This window comes from Haplochromis burtoni, unplaced genomic scaffold, assembly GCF_018398535.1.
Source record: "Haplochromis burtoni strain Fernald_Lab_line unplaced genomic scaffold, NCSU_Asbu1 Contig_484, whole genome shotgun sequence".
Lineage (NCBI taxonomy): Eukaryota > Metazoa > Chordata > Actinopteri > Cichliformes > Cichlidae > Haplochromis > Haplochromis burtoni.
In genome coordinates, this window is record NW_024582845.1 from 278,909 (window position 1) to 298,889 (window position 19,981).

Below are 19,981 nucleotides of genomic sequence, written 5' to 3' on the forward strand. Positions count from 1 at the left end.
TTTTTCTGTTGGCACAGCTGGAAGTGAATTTTACATATTTGGCCGTCACTTGATGTCAGCAGAGCATAAAACCAAAAGATAACAACTAATAACAAGCTCTATTTCACAAGCACTTGGATGGCTCTTTGACTTATTATTAAAAGGGACTTAGCACTATTTATGACACGTTTTGGCCATAACTGTTATACAAGAGAAACATTTTTATACAGGAAGTCTGAAACTGCAGAATAATGCTTAAGCTGTGAAATAAATGTTGTGGAGTAGACCCCATGCCCTCCCTCTGGACACAGAACAACTGACGGCTGCTGTCATTTAACCAGGTTGTTTACATTCGTTATTCTGTAGCTCTGCCACTGTGGTGGATGTAAAAAAGATTTTGTCCATCTGTCATCGACTCCCACCCAGTCTGCTTCCTGGTGATGCTGTTCGGTTCGTTATCATTCTTTACGTGGCTACCGTGCAGATCTCTCAAAGCTCACGACTCTACTGCTGCCTCAGCCTCGCCCTGTTCCCACCTCGCAGACATCCCTCAGTGGATGCTATGGCTGGTCTTAGTCCAATTTCCCCATCACCTCGTGTATAAAATCATGCCAAAGCTAAAAACAGACTGATAGAAGAATATTAAGCTGGAAACACGGCTGGATTGACAGCTTCATCTAAAAATAATTTCGTAACCAAGTCAAGTCTTCCAACTGATCGTAATCCGCTGCCAGCTCAGTGATTAACATGAATTTGTTTCATTTTGAGTATAAATAACAACTGATGGCCTTTGGGGAAGGATATATTGCTTCAAAGAGTACATTGTGTGTTTTTGTAATGACGTGGGAGGTAAAATTAGAAGGAAAAAAAGGAATCTGATTTTGCAAAACATCAATTGAATTTAAAGGCACAGCCGGCCTCCTTTCACTCAGTGACAGACCACAAATAATAAAAGCGGCTGCAAAGATTTTGGTTTCCGTCCTGTATCCAAAACACACAAACATGACCACACAGACACACACACACACCTTAATGACAGCATAAACCTCACTTCTCAATACAAAAGGAAACTGCGTGAAATGAGTGAATTTTAAGGCTGACCGTCACACCGACACCTGGATATTAGGGTTTCCCCTTATCACCCATCCAGCACATCTGTTACCACTAAAAAACAATGGACCTTGTCAGCGGCAGAGTTAAACACACGGGGTTATCGCTGTGGCATCTAACCGGCAACCTTTGACTTGAGAAGAATGTCGACACGGAGGAGGCCGAGGTTCACGGCTCCCCGGAGGCCTTGGTGTGGCGTACCCTCACAGAAGTGTCCTGAACCAAACATATGCTGAACTCAAAGTACATTTAGTCCAAAACAAATGTCAGTGTGGATTGCTTGGTGTCGAATGATGAGGGCACGAATGTGCACGAGTTCACAGAAGAAGCAAAAGTTCAGACGAGGGTCTGTGCCCCCCTAAGTCGGATCAATTTGTGGTAAAGATGTAACCCTACGCCGCTATTATCGCTGACACAAGTGTCCCGCCGCTGCTCGTTCTCTCGCTCTCTAAGTTCTGCTGCAACAATCCGCTGAATGAGAATTTCAGACTGTGACCGCATGCAGGATAAGAGGCTCGGCTTCAAACCCACTGTTCAACCGCGGAGCACTTGGACCGAGCGGCCACTTAGCTCCAACATCCAAGCGAGGCCACTCGATCCCTTTGTGGTGCTGGTTGAAAGGAGCGAGATAGTTTTCGGTCTCCGGTGGTCATCTCAGCTTGGTCCAGCAGAAAAGTTTACTTTTCACTCTCTAAAGAGGTACTAAGTTTCAATGCTGCTGGAACACTGGCTGTGATTCAACTTAGGCAGGCTGCCTCTCAGGATCATCGCCTCAATATGATAACGCAACGTTAACACAGAAATGAGTTCATTGGTAATTATGGCGAACAATGGTTTAGCTTGAGCGCCACTTGTGAATGCATAAAAAGGTGTTTTACACAAAAAAGCAAAATAAATTGGCATTCAACCCAACGAAAAATCATAAAGTCTGACTGACTGAGATAAGTATTTTTAACCATTATTTTAAAGCGAGGTTTAACTTACTCAAGCATAAAATAACAGTTTTGCTTAGTTTAAACGTTAACTAAGGTGCTTTTTTAAGGCCTTAAAAAGCCCTACAAACAAAATCAGCGCTGTAGACTAACCTTTTGCCACGGTTAGGTGCACATGTCATGTGACGGGCAGGAATCTCAAGGTCAAGGTCAGAGGTCAAGTTTTCTGAAAATCATGTGAATGTGGTAATCCCATAAGGAAATTACCCTAGAATCTGGAAAATAATAACATAGGTGTAATTATAAAAAATCTCAGACAAGTTTAAATTTCAGTGACCTTGACCTTGAGTTCAGAGGTCAAGTTTTTAAAAAAATCTTTGAAGGAGTTTCACTGGCTGCTGTCAGTACTTTTACACATATAAAACCAACACAAAAGAGTTAGTAGAGCAATCAAAAAAGTATTACATATTATTATTGTGCAAAGAAATTAAAAAAAAAACAACTTCCTGGCTATTCATGAATATTATTGTTATTATTATTGTTGTTGTTTTTTTTTTTTTATTTCCAACTGCTCTTAAATGTTTCACCTGTGATTTTCCTATAGGAAAATTAGATGTTTTATACCTTATTATTACTATTATTATATTACCTTATTATTATATTTTAAACTGTAATCCCACAGAGATCCTTTAACAGAGGCCAAGAATTAAAATATGGAGGTAGAAACTTTGCTGGGGTTTCTTCCTGTTAAAAGGGAGTTTTTCCTTGCCGCTGTAGCCAAGTGCTTGCTCATGGAGGTAATTTAATTGGGGTTTCTTTCTAATATTTTGGAGTCTTCACCTTACAACATAAAGCAACCATTAGTAGTAGGGTTACTGCAGGTGAGGCAGAGGCAAAATATGAAGTGAACAAGTCAATGAGGGTTGTTTCGTTTTTAAAAGGGGACAGTAAACGAATTCTACTTTGCTGATGCTATTGTATAGTCGTATCTGCGGTATTACCATGTTTCCTGCTCACTTAGTTGGGGCAAGGTAAAAAAAAAAAAATGGAGTAGACCCTTGGAGCATCCCTCTTACCTCTGCAGATGTGTAGCTCTGTGCTGAGAATCCCGGGGGCAGAGCTTGTCGGTTCTCTGGTCGCTGGGAAGGGGTGCTGACTGGATAAAAAGCTGATCGTGGGACGTGACTCTGGGTTTGGCTGTGGGAGAATATCTGAGGTTTGGGCTGGAAGTTGTGGAAGTTCTCCTTGTGTTGTTGGAAGTCTTGCGTTTTTACTGTGAAGCCACAGCTACGATAAAACTCCTGATGAGAGGTGAGCTGACAGTCTTCTTCCCTTTCCTTCTCTCTTTCTCTCTCAAGCCCTTTCTCTCTTTGATTTTGGAGTCGCTCTCGTTCTCTCGCTCTCTCCATTTCTTTTTCCCTTTCCAGCTCGAGCTCCCTTTCCCTTTCCCACTGTCGGACCCGCTCCTCTCGCTCTCTCTCCCGCTCCATCTCCCTCATCCTTGCCCTCTCCATTTCCAGTTCCCTCTCTTGTCTTTCCTTTTCCTGCTGCTTCTCCCTTTCTCTTAGCCTCTCCTCTCGCTCCCTCAACCTCTCCTCCCTTTCTCTCGCTTGTTCCCTCTCCTTCTCTTTCCGCCTCTCCCTGCTGTTACTCACAGACTGCCTCCTGGCCTCCACAGTATTTGAAAGCAGGGAGCTTTCCTGTGGTCCCCCCTGATAGGAATATCTCCTTTGGTTTGGAGGCTCTCCCCCTCTGGTGCTCCGGATAGACCCCAGGGCATTTGAAACAGACACGCCCTTGCTCGTTTGCTCAAAAAACTTCATTCTATCTGCAAACGGAAGGATATCAGAATCCTCGGTTCGAGAACCTGAAGACGAGCGGCCGTATGTTGATGTAGATGATGAGGTGAAAGCACAAACTCCATGACGAGACCCTGTTACTCCTAAAACGCTCTCATTGGAAACTCTGCACTGTCTGTCTTGATCAGGTTCTGGTTGGAGTTTGTGCTCAGGGGTCCAACGCCAACGGCGGGCCTTGCCAGCGGGAGCTGGTTCCTCCACAACTCGGATGCCAACACCAAAACTCGGGGCGCCTGGGTCCAGAATTTGGACAGACCTGGATAAACTATTGTTCTGAGGGTAGGTTAGGGATGGAGACTGAGTCTTTAAGACATCACGGTCTGATTCACTTGAGGTGTTTGATGGTATGACTGGTTCTGAGGTCTGGGAATCTTGGGGAAGAGAAGGAGTGGCAAATGTAGCCTTGGCACCGTCTTCCTGGGCTGGCTGTTCTGCATCTCCCTCCTCATTGACATCTGGATCCTCCTCCTGGACAGTTTCTCTACTACACAGTAACCCTCCTGGACCTCGACTGCGCTGAAGCTGGGCCTTTTTCCTCTGAATCTCATTGCGCAGGTTGGTGGCAAATCTCTCGCTTCGCCGGCGGTTCCTTCGATGGTTCCTGGAAGAGTTGGACTTTTTTGCACTTGCCTCACCTTCTACAACTTCTTGTTTTTTTTCTTCACCTTTTCCTCTGTCCACTGCTCTTTGCTCATCCAGTAAGGTATCCATACTTGCAGCAGCACTAAGAGGCTCAAAGTCCCGCTCAAGCATCTGCTCAGAGCTCAGTCTTTCCTGTGCTGATGATCCTGTGCTCTCCCCTGGCACGCTCACAGAGCGACCCCATGGCACGTGATGCTGATCCGGTGTGAGAGAACCGCCATTCACATTCAGCCTCTCTCTTGAATCTTTGTCATCACCATCTCCTTCGAAGAACACAGATCCTGGGGTTGAGCATCGGCTACCTCCCCATTTGTTTGACGTGGCATGAAGGTGGTTTTGAGAAGCTTCTTGGTGTTCACTCATTGGCTGAAGTGATGAAGGGGACCACTGGCTGCTGCAGGGAGACAAAGAGGGCTCAGAAGGGTTTGATAGACTGCATGGTTCCACAGAAGGGCTGTCACTGTTAAACTGCAGCAATTGAAGTTGTGTAGCAAGGAGCTTCTCGGGAGCGCTGTGCCTGTGTAGCACAGTAGAGCAGTGCTTGGTCTGAGTGTGGGAGATACGGGACTGCTCTTGAACCTCGGTGGAGGCTTCTGCAGGCAAGGTGTCAGAATCAGAGGGGAGGTTGGGATTTAAGGAAGTTGTCAGTGGTTCAGACAGGTTTTCTGAGGTGCTCTCTGAGTTGTAGTCTTTATGAGCACTAGTGTCACATTTTATAAATCTAATATTTTCCGTCTGGATACAGTGTGTATCCAAAGTATCCTTCTCGAAATTCCCACTTTGACCTCCTTCTCCTGGTGCAGGGAAGCCATTATGCATTCCTGATTCAAGATTAAGCGAGAGCTTGTTTTCTTCATAATAAGAAGAAACACCAGAACTTTCAATAGGAGCAGAAGCACAACGTGGGTTGGTGGAATTGGGATGACTCCGGGTTGCCCTAAAACTATCTTTTCTGGTTGGAGGCTGAGGAGGGTTCCTTTTTCTTTCTATTCCTGTTTCTCCATTTCTTAGAATCTCAAAGCCTCCACCCCTCCGTTCCTGCTCATAGCAGCAGGACGAGGGCCTCTCTTTTACCTCGATGGGCCTTGGTCTCGGCCTAGTCAGTGATCTGGACTTTTGTGTGATCAGCGGTGCCTCATCTTTGCCCTCACTAGGTGACTCGCAAAGGGTTGAGGTGTCTCTAACAGGGTAGCCTTGACAAGACAAGAGGTTATCCATTGAGTTGGCTTCACCGGGTCTCAGAGGGACTGTCGCGTAGTCAGATGTGTTTGAGCTGGCGGAGAAGGAGCTGTAGGCAGAGTCTCTCTTATTGTTGAAGAGGGTGGGATCGACTGGTGAATTATGGGAGTCTGAGTATGGCTGCGTGGTGGGTGTAGGTGTGTCCAAGCTCTCCATGGAGCCCAGGGAGCTGCTTCGGTCAGTGGAGGAGTAAGGTCTGGACAGCTGACTCCACTGCATGGACAAATCACTGCAGAGAGATGGAGATGCAGAAGGTCAAACGAAATGTTTCAAAAACAGACACTGGGTGGTGCTTTGGGTTATTTTGCAGACTAAATAAGCAAACAAATGCCAACTTGATCTTTGAACAACACATCAAAAACTATCCAGATTTTTTCCAGAAGGTATTTTTTTTTTTTTTTTTAAACAAGGACTTTTCTGTGTTCATTTTGAAAAATATCTCTATTCACCAGTTTAAGGTGCTGTCAAGATTATGGCAAAATAACAAGTAAAAATATAACCCTAACCATAAAGCAGTAACACTGCACACAGTCTGATAAAGACAAAAAGAGAAACGCACTCAATGGCCAATTAAAATGCAGCTTTGTTTTAGTTTTAAAAGCAAAATTAACCCTGCGTGTGTAGTCAATATGATCAGTGGTGTATGCAATGGGCCCAGATGTTGCCATTGCTGCTGATTAGATACATGCCACCTCTTCCGCAGTGCCTGCAGAAATGTACACAAAACACGTGCGCCAAAATATAGGTGTATGTGTGGGTGGGGTCATAGGGTTAGGGGTGGGGTTAAATCTAGGGCTTGGGGTCATTACCACTGAAGACTTCAGAGGTAGTTTTATTAGTATTATTGAGTTTTGGGGAACTGTTCAACTATTCTTTGATTAGCATAGTTAAACAGCATTATGGATTTAGGGTTAAGCTACTTACCATTATTAATTATCGAACAATTCACATCCAACACGTAATTGGCGACTCATCTAAAGATTAGGTTGGGATTAACATTCACTCCTGTTTTAGGAATTTTTACTAGATTAAAAACTTTACCCTTTGGGTTTTCCAACACACAAAAATGACCTCATTTACTCTAACCCTGGATGGGTTGACCCTACCAGCTTCATTTAAAGTAGTTTAAAGGTTTTTGCTGGGGAGCTGAACTGTAACAACTGCAGGGAAAGGCGGAGGAAGGTCAATACAGTATCAAAATCAAAGTAAATTTTAATGTTCTCTAAGCAACTTCATGTGGTTTCCAGAACACTATGATGTTACTTCTTGACTGACAAGACAGTTAATGCCTTTAAAAGCTACATATACTAAGTCATCTTTAATTTTCATACTGTAAGTTTTGATTACCCCGCCCTTCACATCCCATCCATACAACATTTCCACTGAACAGCTGGTGGATCTGTTTTCTATCAGTGGTGAGCTGAAGATCCACGGCAGCCCCATGCGTTTTAAAGCCCCTCGGAGGAAGCCTCTTTAGGCAGAGAGGGATTTCCTCCTCATCAACTCACGCTGCCTACAGTCAAAATGTCTAAGTCATTCCTTGATTCCTCTCATCCTTTTTCATCTTCCTCCTTCATTCCTTTCTTCCGATTTTTGTCCTACCCTGTCCCAACTTCTTTACATCAAATGCACAATATTTACCCCCCCCCCCCCCCCCACACACACACATATATATATAGCTTTTAAAAAACATTTTACTTTCTAATAACTATATATATAACCAAAAAAGAGAAGCATCTGTACAATATAATCTATCCTAGCACATTTGATTTAGATAAGAAAAAAATACTCCCCCAGCTGAATCAAGAGAGAAAAAAAGGCAGATGAGAAACAGATGAGGTATCCCTTCTGGGGCAGACAGACATGCAATAAATGTCATATGTACTGTATATCAAATGTTGCTCAATGGACTCAACTACCCGCCACTCAACCGCAATGTTGGGTTTGAATTTGACCTGTGACCCATGTTACACATCATCCTCTCGAGCTCTTTGGCCCCCCTTGTAGTTTCGACTGTTTATTAGGCCAAAAAATGACCCTGTTTCCCCCAAATGACACAGAGGAAAAAAGAACAAAAGAATTCCCAACCATCTCAACTTCATGGAGAAAACCACACGAGACAGAATAACAGGGAGCAAAAGGAGAGGTTAGGCAGCAAAGATAGAAAAATACACTTCGTACATATTGTCTTATCAAGCGGGCTTTGAGGGCACCCAGTGTTCATGCGCTTGGTTCAAATCCAGTGCCATAAAGGCTCCAATAAAAACCTGCAGGCATTTTTATTGTGGTATTTCTTTTTCCTGTAAAGAGGAGAGAGTGGTCACTCACCCTTTTGTTATTTCTTTGGTGTCTTATTCAAACAATGGGGAAAGTTGCCAAGGAGACAGAGGAGGGGTTACAGGAGACAGAAATTTCTGAAGGACTTTGATCTCAAACCAACATGGGCAAGACAACCAGCAGACTATCTCCAGGCTGCTGCTTGTGGTATTCATGGTTTACAATTCTTTGCTTCAGAAACTTCAGCTGTAAACTATTCAACCTCAACTTACTCTTTTACGCTAAATACAACTTTTATGCTCATGTATTCCAATGTTTTGATGATTTGTAGTACGCGTATAGGTCATTTTCCTTTCCATGCTCTTACCAGTAGGCTCTATGTACATGGTGTCTCTCACATTAGACAAGCAATGTTTCTGTGTTTGACAGCTACTGTTTTCCAGTATGGCTGGATAATGTAAGAATTATATGAGCCAACTCTTAAAACTTCACTGGCTTTTGGAACATGAAGAGGAATTTATGTCCTTTATATAATGATCATGGGGTAATAAAGTCAAGACATTAAAGCCAATAATAAAATTAGTGACCTTTAACTCATTAATATGCTGTATAACAGAAGTTGTTTAGAGCTGCATATCTGGATATGCGGATCCAAACAATGCCTTGAGGGAACTGTGCTACTGTGCCATATAAATAAAATTCAATTGAACTGAATATTTGGTTTGATAGACTTTTACACCAGAAGCCACTTCTGATGCAGGGATCTGTGCCAGCTCCCAGGTTCAAACCAAAGATCTTTCATGTGTTATGTGAAAATGCTATGAAACCACCATTAAGCTGAAGCAGCAAACAACAGCTCAGCAAAATAAAGCAAACATGGAAATGCCGACAATTGCAGTTTCTCTAGTGTCCATCCAGACATGTTCAGGCATGTTCATCAGTCTCAAGCATTCAGTACTAGAATGACATAAATGGGAGCCCTGGGAGTGGTGCAATATAAGTACATAAATCGCTCAATAAGATCACGGGTGTAAAACAGTGAGATACAATACTCCGACTGGCAGGGTGGAAAGTACGCTTCATTATCTGCATGAGAAAACAGTCTTTGAGGGAAGTGAGCAATGGATGGCAGAGGAGAGGCTTCTGTATAGGTTTGACCTGGGTGACAGAGAGAGGAAGAGAGGAAATGAGACGGGAGCTGGAGAGGAAATGACAGTCACTCCTGCCCAATCAGACGCAATGTGGAACATGTGAGTGTGAGGTTTGACGAAGACGCACCAGCACAAATACACAAACGCACGATGTGAGAGTTACAAAAGGCATACACACTCCTGTAAATGTGAAAGCTGGAGATATTTTATCCCTACTTTACTTATTGCTTACACATGGTTAGAGCAAAAATAAAACACACACACACACACACACACACACACGGACTGTACAAAATGTACTCTCCTTCACACAAACACAGTTTATTGAACGTCTTCCTCTCTTTGTCCACATTTTCTGGGAGTCACACGACATTGTCCAGAGTTATGCCGGGAGCTGCCTCCTCATCCGACTGATGAGATCAGGCGGGAGAACTGTGGGAATAAGAACCCCCCACACACACTAACACACACACGCACACATCATGTGGGACTATTAAAACAGTGGTACGTTAGATCACTGATTGCTATCAAAAGGAGAACAACTGACAAACAAAGACATAAAGGCTATTTTTACTGTGAGTCAATATACAGGCGGAGGGGACTTCCGTGTGCTCTTTGAAGGATTACAGTGTAGCTTGGTGAGATCATACTCTAATACGAAGAGTTTTATTCAACCTGACTATCCGATTCAATTATTTGTCACTGATGTATTACAGTAGCAGAAAAAGTTAGACTCAGAGCTGAAGTAATACTCGTTGATTAGGGAAATTTTCAATAAAAGTAGCACTTTCACTAAATAATTAGTCATTTACACATGCTGCTTGACAGCTGGCCACCATATTGGATGTGCTGCACCCAGCGGTTGATGGGGAAAAAATGTGTAGTCCCCCACTGGATGGCAGTGGTTCCTGGGGGTTTCTGGCTCTCGCTGGGTGAAAATTCAAACTATGATCACAGCAATATGTTAGCAATCAAATAATCACAAGAAGGTCTGCCAACCAGTTGGGTGACACACTAGTGACAGGTGGTTGCCAGGGGGTCACTGACTGGTCTGAAAATCTGTGTGGCTGGGACTTGAGCAATCCCATCGACTGCAATCAACCTCTGGAAACCACTCACAGCCGATCAGGGAACACTAATTTTTCTCTCTTGGTTGCCAGATGGTCATGGATCAGTCTCTAGGCCTGTGTAAGTGGGACCTTAGTCACTTAATCCCACATTGTCAGCATGAGCACCATGATATCTATATGTCAGAAAACATCACATTGACTTGTCACGTGTCTGCAAAGCTACAAAGAATATAGTTTATGTAGAATGGTCTCCCACCTGATATTTTATATGGGCACATGGGCAAAACACTGTCAGAGGGCCAGAAACTCAACAAAAGGCAGCTTCATGTTAATGAATTTGGAGGGGAATGAGTAATGAGTCTGGACTGCTGTTTAATTTATTATTCCAATTATGTGCACAAACAAATCTTTTCTGTCATGAGTTTGAACATTGCAAGATCCCAAATGATGGATAAAAAGCTGTCTGTGCTGCATGTTTTAACATCGGGCGGTCAATGGGTGGCCAATGGGTGGCCAATGGGTGGCCAATGGGTGGCCAGGTATAGTAAATAATTTCCTAGTCTTTTGTTTTATTTTAGAGTTAAACCAGTTTGAGACATTCAAAAGTCTTTTAATGTACTGATATTCCTTAAAAGAATCACTATTTTAAAAAAATCATTATTATCTATATTCTTTTATAGACGATGGCATTTATTCTGACTTCAAATATTCAGTTTTAATGATTGCAAAATTGTCATCCTGGAGTCCATATTAAGACATGTTTTATGCTAACCTAAAATGACAGCAAACTGTGATTCTTTTAAAAGAAAAAGGGAAGCTGTGGATGTTTTTGGGGCTGGCTGTTGTAAAATGATGCTGTAGATATTGAATTCAGTGAGTTTAAGGTCATTCAGCACCATGTTTCTCATGTTTTAATTTAGCCAGATAAGTTCAACATCAAATCCATGAAAAGTGGGATTTAATTTAGAAGTAATTTTGAATGGAGTCATACAGGACTTTTATGACTTAGTAGTAAAAAAAAGAAACCTGAATACTTCCACAATTTAGAGGTTTAGCAAAGCTGGGCTTAATGACATAATTATCTACTATCTCATGGCTCAATGAACAATTGCTAGAGTCCGAAGATCTGTAATTGGTACAGATTAATTACACCACATGGCAGGAAGATATGATACTGAAAACACACCAAAGTTCAGCCGAGAGGGCGTCTGAGATAAACCCATCAGCAAAACAAGGTTAGCCATTAATGCGTTGCTGTGTGATTTGGATTAGTCGCTGTGAAAAAGACCACACTGGAAAAAGTGTGACTCTTTCATGAAGCATTCAAATGTTTGGTGTCCAAAACTCAAGTGTACACCACCACTTTTTAAAAACTCTGCTTTTCATCAACATCTCAACTGGAAAGGTGAATTACTTAAACCAATTTCCACTCCACCCCATTTAAGTGTTATTCTACATCTTTCTTAAAACTTCTTGATTTAAACTGCAACTATTAACTGCAGAAGGCCAAATAACAAAACAAAATCCATCTGAATTTGTTGTTGCATCCTTTTCACTTTTTAAAACCCCGAGGGCTCTGAATGGATTTGCCACCGCAGCAGAAAACATCTTGTGCCCCACGAGCAGACGAACAAAGAGCTGGTCACCAGAGAGATCTGATTGGTTATTGCTTTGGAATGTTTAAATAGAAGCCAAAAATAGACCTGCTTCCTGTGTGGGCCATGTTGACATTAAAACAGTGATGTCACCTGCTTCCTGGCAATTGTTGGCTTTAGGGGCACAGTCAGAGTCACAGGGACCAATTTTTTTTTTTAAATCCCAGGTGGGGACTTGCTGTATGACTAATATAAAGTATGATGTTTTTGGTGGAGCAGCAAAACCTGATTTGCTGTAATTCAGATGAAGATGCTCATCTTATATTCCCCAGCTTGTAATTACTCTTCCCCTCACTGAGGAAGCGACAAATTAAAGCCAGGAGAAAAACGAATCCCAAAAGAACCTTAAAATCAGAGATATCACGGAGCGCACCATATAAACAACAGCTTTACATGGAGATCATCTGAAACACACTGCGTCAAGACTACGTCAAAACATCTTGCATAAACCTTATCGGTAAAAGGTCTATTATCATTAACAGTCATTAGGGAAACAAAGTGAATATCTCTGACCTCTTCAGTCGCTTAGGCCCATTTTACACCTGCCATTTTTTGTGTGCGTTGCATGTTGTGCCACTGCACAGTTTGTTTTTCTATTCTTGGCTCCATATGATGTCAAAAAATATGGAGCAATACCCTTTATTTGGTATTCCAACTCTGTAACATGCAACGTCTGTCTGCTCAGGAAACTGAATTTCCCGGAGGAATCCACCCAAGGGATTAATACAGTTTTATCTAATCTATCTAATCTAATCTAAAATACAAAAGCCCCTCCCACTTGCTTTCAACCCTTTCTTTGAGCCAATCAGAAGAAAGTTAGTTTCAAGACAAAGGTGCTAAAACAGCTTATTTCAGCTAGATGATGAACTGAGGCTCTGCACTAAGGCTCACTATAGGATCTATTCCAAACCCGAATCCAATGTTAAAAATATGGAGCTAGAACACAAACGCTCTTGTGTTGTATCTTATATCTGAAAAAACATCTTGACTCCCTCACGGGGCTCAGCTCGGACCCAGCAGACCACTGGGTTTGTGCACCACTGGAAACCCTGAGGCCCATAAACATCACGCTCACAGGCTTCATGCTATAAAGACTTATGTAGTCCAGTGCCAAATGTCACTATCAACAATATCAGTCAGTATGATGAATGTCTACCTCGACCTTAAGCGATATAGTACACTTCGAAAGTATGTAAATATTGATTAAACCAAGTGATTTATTGCTCAAATCATCTTTCAAGCAAACAAACAAAGCTCCTGCTACTTTCACATTCTACATATGTGAGACATCACTGAAAATAGTAAGGCTTTTACTGCTTTACATAACTGCAAGCTTCAACATTTAATATATTCATTACGATAATTAATTTAGTTATGAAAGCAATTCCCCGTAGTGATATAATCATGTAACTGCACTCAAATATAGAAAATCCCCCGTAGAGCACAAACAGAACTTTACATGAACTCAGAAGATTTCATTGAGTGAAACAGACCTTTTAATGGTGGCTTGAGGTTAGAAAAATTGTCAGATAAAATTAGGGACCCACCTCTCAGGAGAATGCAAATAAACAGCACCACCTACTTAGACACATAAAAACTTTGTTCACACGTTAGCTCACCTGCTGTCAGTCGTGTGCCAGGGTAGTGTGTAAGGGCCGGGGTGGAGCTGCATGGCAGGTGGGGGGGGTGGAGGAGGGGGGAGAGGTGGGGAGTCGGCAGTGGGGAGGCAGGGTGGTGCTGGAGGAGGGGACCTCCGACAGCTTTGCCAGGTGCCAGGAGTGAGGCCTGATGAAAGGGACACTACGTCTGTGAAGACAAAAACAAAAACACACAGGTGAGAATCAAGTGTTTAATCAATCAATCAGCTGATCAGAGAGGAAATAACAGGGCCCCGATAGCCAATTTACCGGCAGTTCAATGGTACCTACTGCAGTGTCCCTGTATTACAGGAACACTGCGTTCTTCTACTAAAACACATCCAGAAACATCCTTTAGCACCACTTGCAGGCCAGTTGAATTTAGGGGACTCCTGAGATTTTGGTCAAACATAAAGAAGCGGCTGTGGTGTTGTATTTCCCGCCCGGATGCTTCCAGTGCGTCTGTATAAATGTGAAACATGCTTTTCCCCTGGCAACTAATGTGATTTCCTTGTTTTTAATAGGGCCGGTTTTCCTTTTTCCTACCTACTTCATGTCTATGGGATCTTTTTACCCACCACTTCTAAGCAGGATGTCTGAATATGATTAATATAGGCAAAATGTATACGATGACATGCTTGTTTGCAACCACAAGCCTAAGTGTCTTGGATCGTAAGAGCTCACATAAAATGTATCCCTACAGCGGCAGCGCCGTGCCAACCTAAATCCTGTGGAAACGGCTTCCTCGCAAGCTGTTTGGACTTCAGCGCTATGTCCATTAAAAACTCATCTAACGTGTACAGTAAGCCCTCCGGTCTGATCTAAAGCCAGGCATTCCAGTGTATCCCAAGATATTCACTAAGTCCCTTGTTCAGACTTCCGATCACATATGCTCGCCAGATTCAGCTCAGCCCCCCTGCAGACAGACTGCAAGATGGGCTGATTGAGCAGAAGAAAAGAGTGAGAAGACTAGGCAGTTATAAATGTTACATTCCTCAAGTTTGAATGGACCTTTATGGTGGTAATCATATCTTTAAGAATAACACTGACTTGGAAATACTGTTGCTGGATGGAAATAACATACTCCTAGTTCCTCTATAGAGAACAGGAACTAAGAGGTGTGAGCTTGAATCAAACTGAAGTCAGAAAAGCTGGGAATTTGCTGAGAGACTTCACCCAGCGAGAAACTTACTTTAAAAAAGACAAAAGGTTCAAGTATCTGGTGCAAAAATCTTAGATGTAGAGTATAACAATTAATAAGCTTTAGTAAAAAGGAAGAGTTTTTGGAACCAAAAAGGACGCTTTTGGATATTTAAATCAAAGAAAATCTCATAAAATTCAATTTGAAATGATTTTCTTTATTGTATTTTACTTCATTTTGACTTTTTGCCACTGACTTTGACTCTGCTTGTTTGACTTGACATTTTCTTTCACCTACTCATTGAAAAATGCCATCATCAGTCAAATAACAACTCAATTAACCTAAAATTTCACAAAACTGGCTCGCTCCAATTTCAAATACACTTCAACCTTGACTGGCATTTCGTCCTTTGACCCGAGAGCTTGACTTGTCCCAAAAGGTTTAAAAGTGAGTTTGAAAACACCCGAAATACCAACTGGATGACATGGTGGATAATTATGACAAAAAAGGGCCAAAGTTTAATTCCCAACAACACTCCAATGAGAGGACTATTAAGGTCATCAAGCACAAAGTACAAAAAATGTAAAATTAGACTATTTTGGAAAAACATAGGGAAGTACAGTTTTGGGAGAAGAATGCAGATCCTGGCAGCAAGAGGGAAAGGAAAGGACCATTTTTGCATATTATTGTTTATGATAAAGCAGGGGCAGGAGACCCATTTCCAAAATAAACACTCCAGTTTCCTGATTCTGGCTCCTTAAGAGGGATTTCTATCTGAACCCGCTGATTGTTCAACTCTGCTGACAATGTCCTTAAATTATCCCCTGAGAAAGTTTATGCAGAGCCTGAGTATGTGCGTCTACGCTCCTACGTGTATGCTGCACTATGTGTGGGAACTATCCAAACTTGACCAGACAAAATACCATTATTGAACAAAATACAAACATTGACAGACCCCCCCCATTTCTCACTGCCACCTCCTCAGTTTCTCCAAGTTTAGCTTTCCAGAGATTGATTACTGTGAAAAATCAAATGAAGTAATGCCAAAGTCAGATGGAGATGGTATGCACGACAAAGGGTAAAAAAGAAAGGAAAAATGTGCCGACTTGCAGCTTAAAAGAAAACAGAGCGCTGATCTGCTGTTGTGCAGCAATGCAGGGGAGAAGGGAAAAGCTCTCCAAAACCACAAAGCCAATCAGTGCGTTTCCAAAAGGCTGAGAGCAGCAGCCAAGAGGGCAGCAGTGATCAAATTAGGGGATTTACAGCATGAAGAGCTGCACCTCCAACATAGGAATACATAAGTGTTCTTACAAACTTGACTAAAGTGCTGTACAGCTTAAAACAAAACCAAAACAGAAAGTTTCACAGTACCAAAACTTGGATGAATAACTAATAAAGTATTATTAAAAAAATAAATCTCAGCTAATAAAATAATAAACAAACAAAAAAAGTGAGAAAACATATGTTTGAATAATTTCTGTAAGTCTCCATGCAGCATAGAAACTGACCGTGAGGCTATTCTACAGCTTTGGAAAAGCCGCCATTAACCTCCTGGCGTCCACACATGTGAACATCACATTTTGGGTTATTTAGACCAAAATACTCAATTTTGACTACAACGCCCTGATATCCACTTACGAGCACATTATACCGCTACTGTTCTATCGAAATTTTAAATGAATATCCTCATATGTGGCTCTTATTTTTCTTAGAAACAAAAATCAGGTTAAAATTTTTTTTTTGCAAATTCTTTGTTTTTAAATTCATCAGGTCCCAATATGTTCAAATATCACAGAGAAATTAAAAATGCATGCCGTGGAAGAGTTCGGGTCTTAGGAGGTTAAAGCACAGCCTCCTTTACCCTCTAATCCCGATCACAGGGCAATAACAAGTACTTCTTCTGATAATGTTACAGTGGTAGAAAAGGGTCAAAGCTGTTACGAAAATTTTTGGTCAAAGATTATTTAAAATGAAGAAGACTGTGTTTAGTTCAAGTTTCCTAAACCAATTATTAAAACACAGGGTTTAAATTAAAAGCTGTGTTTATGTCAGTTACGAAAAAATGAAACAACTCACAAAGAACTTAAACATTAGTGTTAAATGTACACCGTAGGCATCTTATAACTGAAAACTCTTAGGAAGCCCTACATCCTAATCTGACATGGACCTCCATAGAAATCTACATGTCGCATCAATGCAGCCAACAATGACCATGATTGGCCAGTTGCATATCCGTTGAGTTCCCCTGTTCATTCTCAGATGCTTTCTTGCAGCTTCACAGAATTATGGGTAATCTCGCTCTATTTCCTGGAGGGTTAGTTTCTGAACTATTGGAATGGATGTAAGGGAATGCACAAAAAAAAAAGCAGGGAAAATCTAAGGGTATATATATACTGTATATACATGCTACAGCAAGAAACTCACCATAAGAAAAACAGCTACCCACAAAGGGAACAAAAAGTCACAGCCAAAGAACCTGTTTCCCTGCTTAAAACTGTTTAATTTTTTGTTATTTGGACTTTTTGGCAAAAAAAAAAAAAAAGGCAAAAACTTTAACCTATTTTACTCAAAACTGTTGAAGATCTGTACTACATTATAGTAACATTATTATAGTAACATCCACAGGGACTCTTTTATTTATGAAAAACAGGAAACACACAAAGGACCTGGCTCTTACTGTCCTTTTAACCACGGTGACTGAAAGATCTGGATCAACGAAACAGGCTTAATAATAAATCCACAGAACTCCCACTTTCCTGTTCCTGACACTGTAACCCAATTGGCTACCTGTCCCCCAACTGGCAACAACAAGCAAAGAGGAATCACATGAAGCACATTTTTCAAATAATTCCCTGGCACACCCTGAACAGCAGCTTGTCCTTGACGTGGAGTCAAAGTTAATGAGATAACAGATGATAATTGTTCCGTTTTGACTGCAACCAATTGGGAAATTCAATCACGTTGGCTCTACGTAGCGAGCTTCTACTTCAACATGTATTCTCTGGGAGTTATGCAGGTTTTTTAGGATCTTAAACAGAAGAGCTGGATGGAATGAGAGAAGTGGCAAGGAGACGAGAAGAAGACACAAGCTGGCGACAGCAGTCAAAGGCCGAGAAATTATAAATTCTCAACTCTGAATGAGCCTCTATTAGAGGATCTGCTGGAATGTCCCACTTAATGGTCAGCAACGGCAACAGCTGACTGATACCGCAAAGGTCACAGCGCATAATCTCAGTCACACACACTGTCTCAATACAGTACAGACCGAATGCCAGAAAGGCGGCTGGACAAACAAGTAAGGACTGAAACTGACTGAAGACACTTTGCTTTGGAGACAGGACGGATTCAGTTTCTTTAAAGATTCACAGCGACAAGAAGCTGTGATTTTAAAATGAGCCAGAGGATGCAAATGTCAAGATTATTCCTCGTAAGTTTGAAAATAATGTTGCACAAAGGCTGTCAAACTTACCAGACTCCCCAAGCTGAAGCGTCCACTGTCAAACTGATCGGGTCTCTTCACAGCTTCCCTGACAGCCACAGTTCAAGTTCAAAGACACTCTGCTGCTTTAAGTCCCATACACAACACTCCCTTGCTTTTATGGTCACAATTTGGAAAGAAATTCGCCCTCAAGCCAGCTGAGGTCTGATAAGAGTCGATGTGTGACTTGAAAGTGGAGTCCAAGCCAGAGAGCTTGTTGTCCATCTGAGGAGGTAAAGTAGGTGGCAGGTTCTGAACAGGAGGGAAAAACCAACCAACAAGCCTCATCTCCCCTCTCCCTCCTTTTCCTCTTTACTTCCTCCCTTGCTCCTCTTGCTGGAAGACAAAACATGACTATTACTCCCTCCTGTATTCTGCATTTCTCTCCTTACTTCCCTCCCTCTCCCTCTCCTTGCCTCTCTCTCTCTCCCATCTCATTCTTTCCCTGCCTCTCTCGCCCCCTCTCAGGCAGGATGTGTGAGTCAGTGAGGGAGGAAGTATTGTGGAGGGCAGATAAAGTAGCGCACGGCTGCTAGAATAATACCCAGAGTTCCACACTGTTATTGTCTGACAGGGGTGTTCAGAGGTACTTCCTCCTTGTGTGTGTGTGTGTGTGTGTGTGTGTTCGTGCACACGTGTGTTTGCAGAGCATGAAAAAGACATCAAAAGAGTAAAGACAGCAGAGTGCTGGAGAGACATGGGGGGGTTACACTTTGGCAGAGAGATGAGAAAAACAAAATGTGGTGAAGGAAAGGGAACGTAGTAGAGGATGGAGAGGTCTGCAGAATAATTATAGACAAACACAATGAGTGGTGGTGATGGATGGACAGTAGAGAAAACACTGTGCTACTGATAAGAAATATTATCCTTTGCAATTCAAACTTTGTGCTGTAGTGTTGCTCAAAGGACAGAGCAGCTGGCAGGAGAAAAAAAAACTGGTCAAATTCTAGCCTCTGTCTCAATGTTGGCTCCCAGTGATTCACGAAACAGGATTCATGGGGGGGGGGAGCTATTATGATCTCGAAGGTTGAGTTTTGTCTTGTGGTTTGTACCCTTTTCCATTGCAGTGGTGCAATTTTGCCCCTTTGTAAAAGAACAAACTCATTCAATGTTAGTTTCACCTTAAACTGTGATTGCTAAAAGAACTTCTGGGAGTACTACAAGCAGAGAGCCGAGTACAGCTGTCTCAGACACACACTTAGATACAACTTATTACAGCTTATCTAATAAATTTAAAATGTAATTTTTAAGTTACATTTTAATACTAGTATTTACAATTTGCTAAAGTATGCATCAATGGGTTACAACAACAACAAATGCATTGCAATCATATCTTCATACATTGTTTTTTTTTTTCATTTAAAGCACATTGGTTTTTAATTTTTAATGTTATATAAATAAAATTTACTTATGATGATTCTTTTTGGAGAGTGGGTTTTGGATGTACTAAAACAAACAGAACAAGAAACAAACCTAACTGTTCCCAGTAGGCTTCTAGTAGCTTAAATTATAATCAAGTGTTGTTAGAAGGAAAAAAAGCAACAACCACATAAAAATCCCATCACGGCATTCCCAGTTTAGACTCTAGCTGGGAACTTACCATGCATGTCGTTACTGTACTGCCTTATCGCTCATTTCATGTCAACTCTCAACCATGCACTTCTAGAGGAAAGCATGAAAGACCATTTATACTTAAAATACACAACTGAAAATCCACATAACATGACAGCTGAAATACTTTTAAACTAAAGCTAATGATGATGATACCAAAATTGCTTTTTCAATTAGATTATAAAATGTTGGAAAATCCC

At 41.7% G+C, this 19,981-nt stretch overlaps 1 protein-coding gene across 1 annotated transcript in view; it reads right to left on the reverse strand.

The window, feature by feature from the left end:
• Window positions 1–19,981, reverse strand: part of shroom4 (shroom family member 4) — a 95,993-nt gene that overhangs the window by 14,098 nt on the left and 61,914 nt on the right. Inside the window, 3 exon segments of the mRNA XM_005946751.3 lie at window positions 3,098–5,990; window positions 13,534–13,659; window positions 13,661–13,720. Of these exon segments, the coding sequence (XP_005946813.2) occupies window positions 3,098–5,990; window positions 13,534–13,659; window positions 13,661–13,720 (3,079 nt within the window).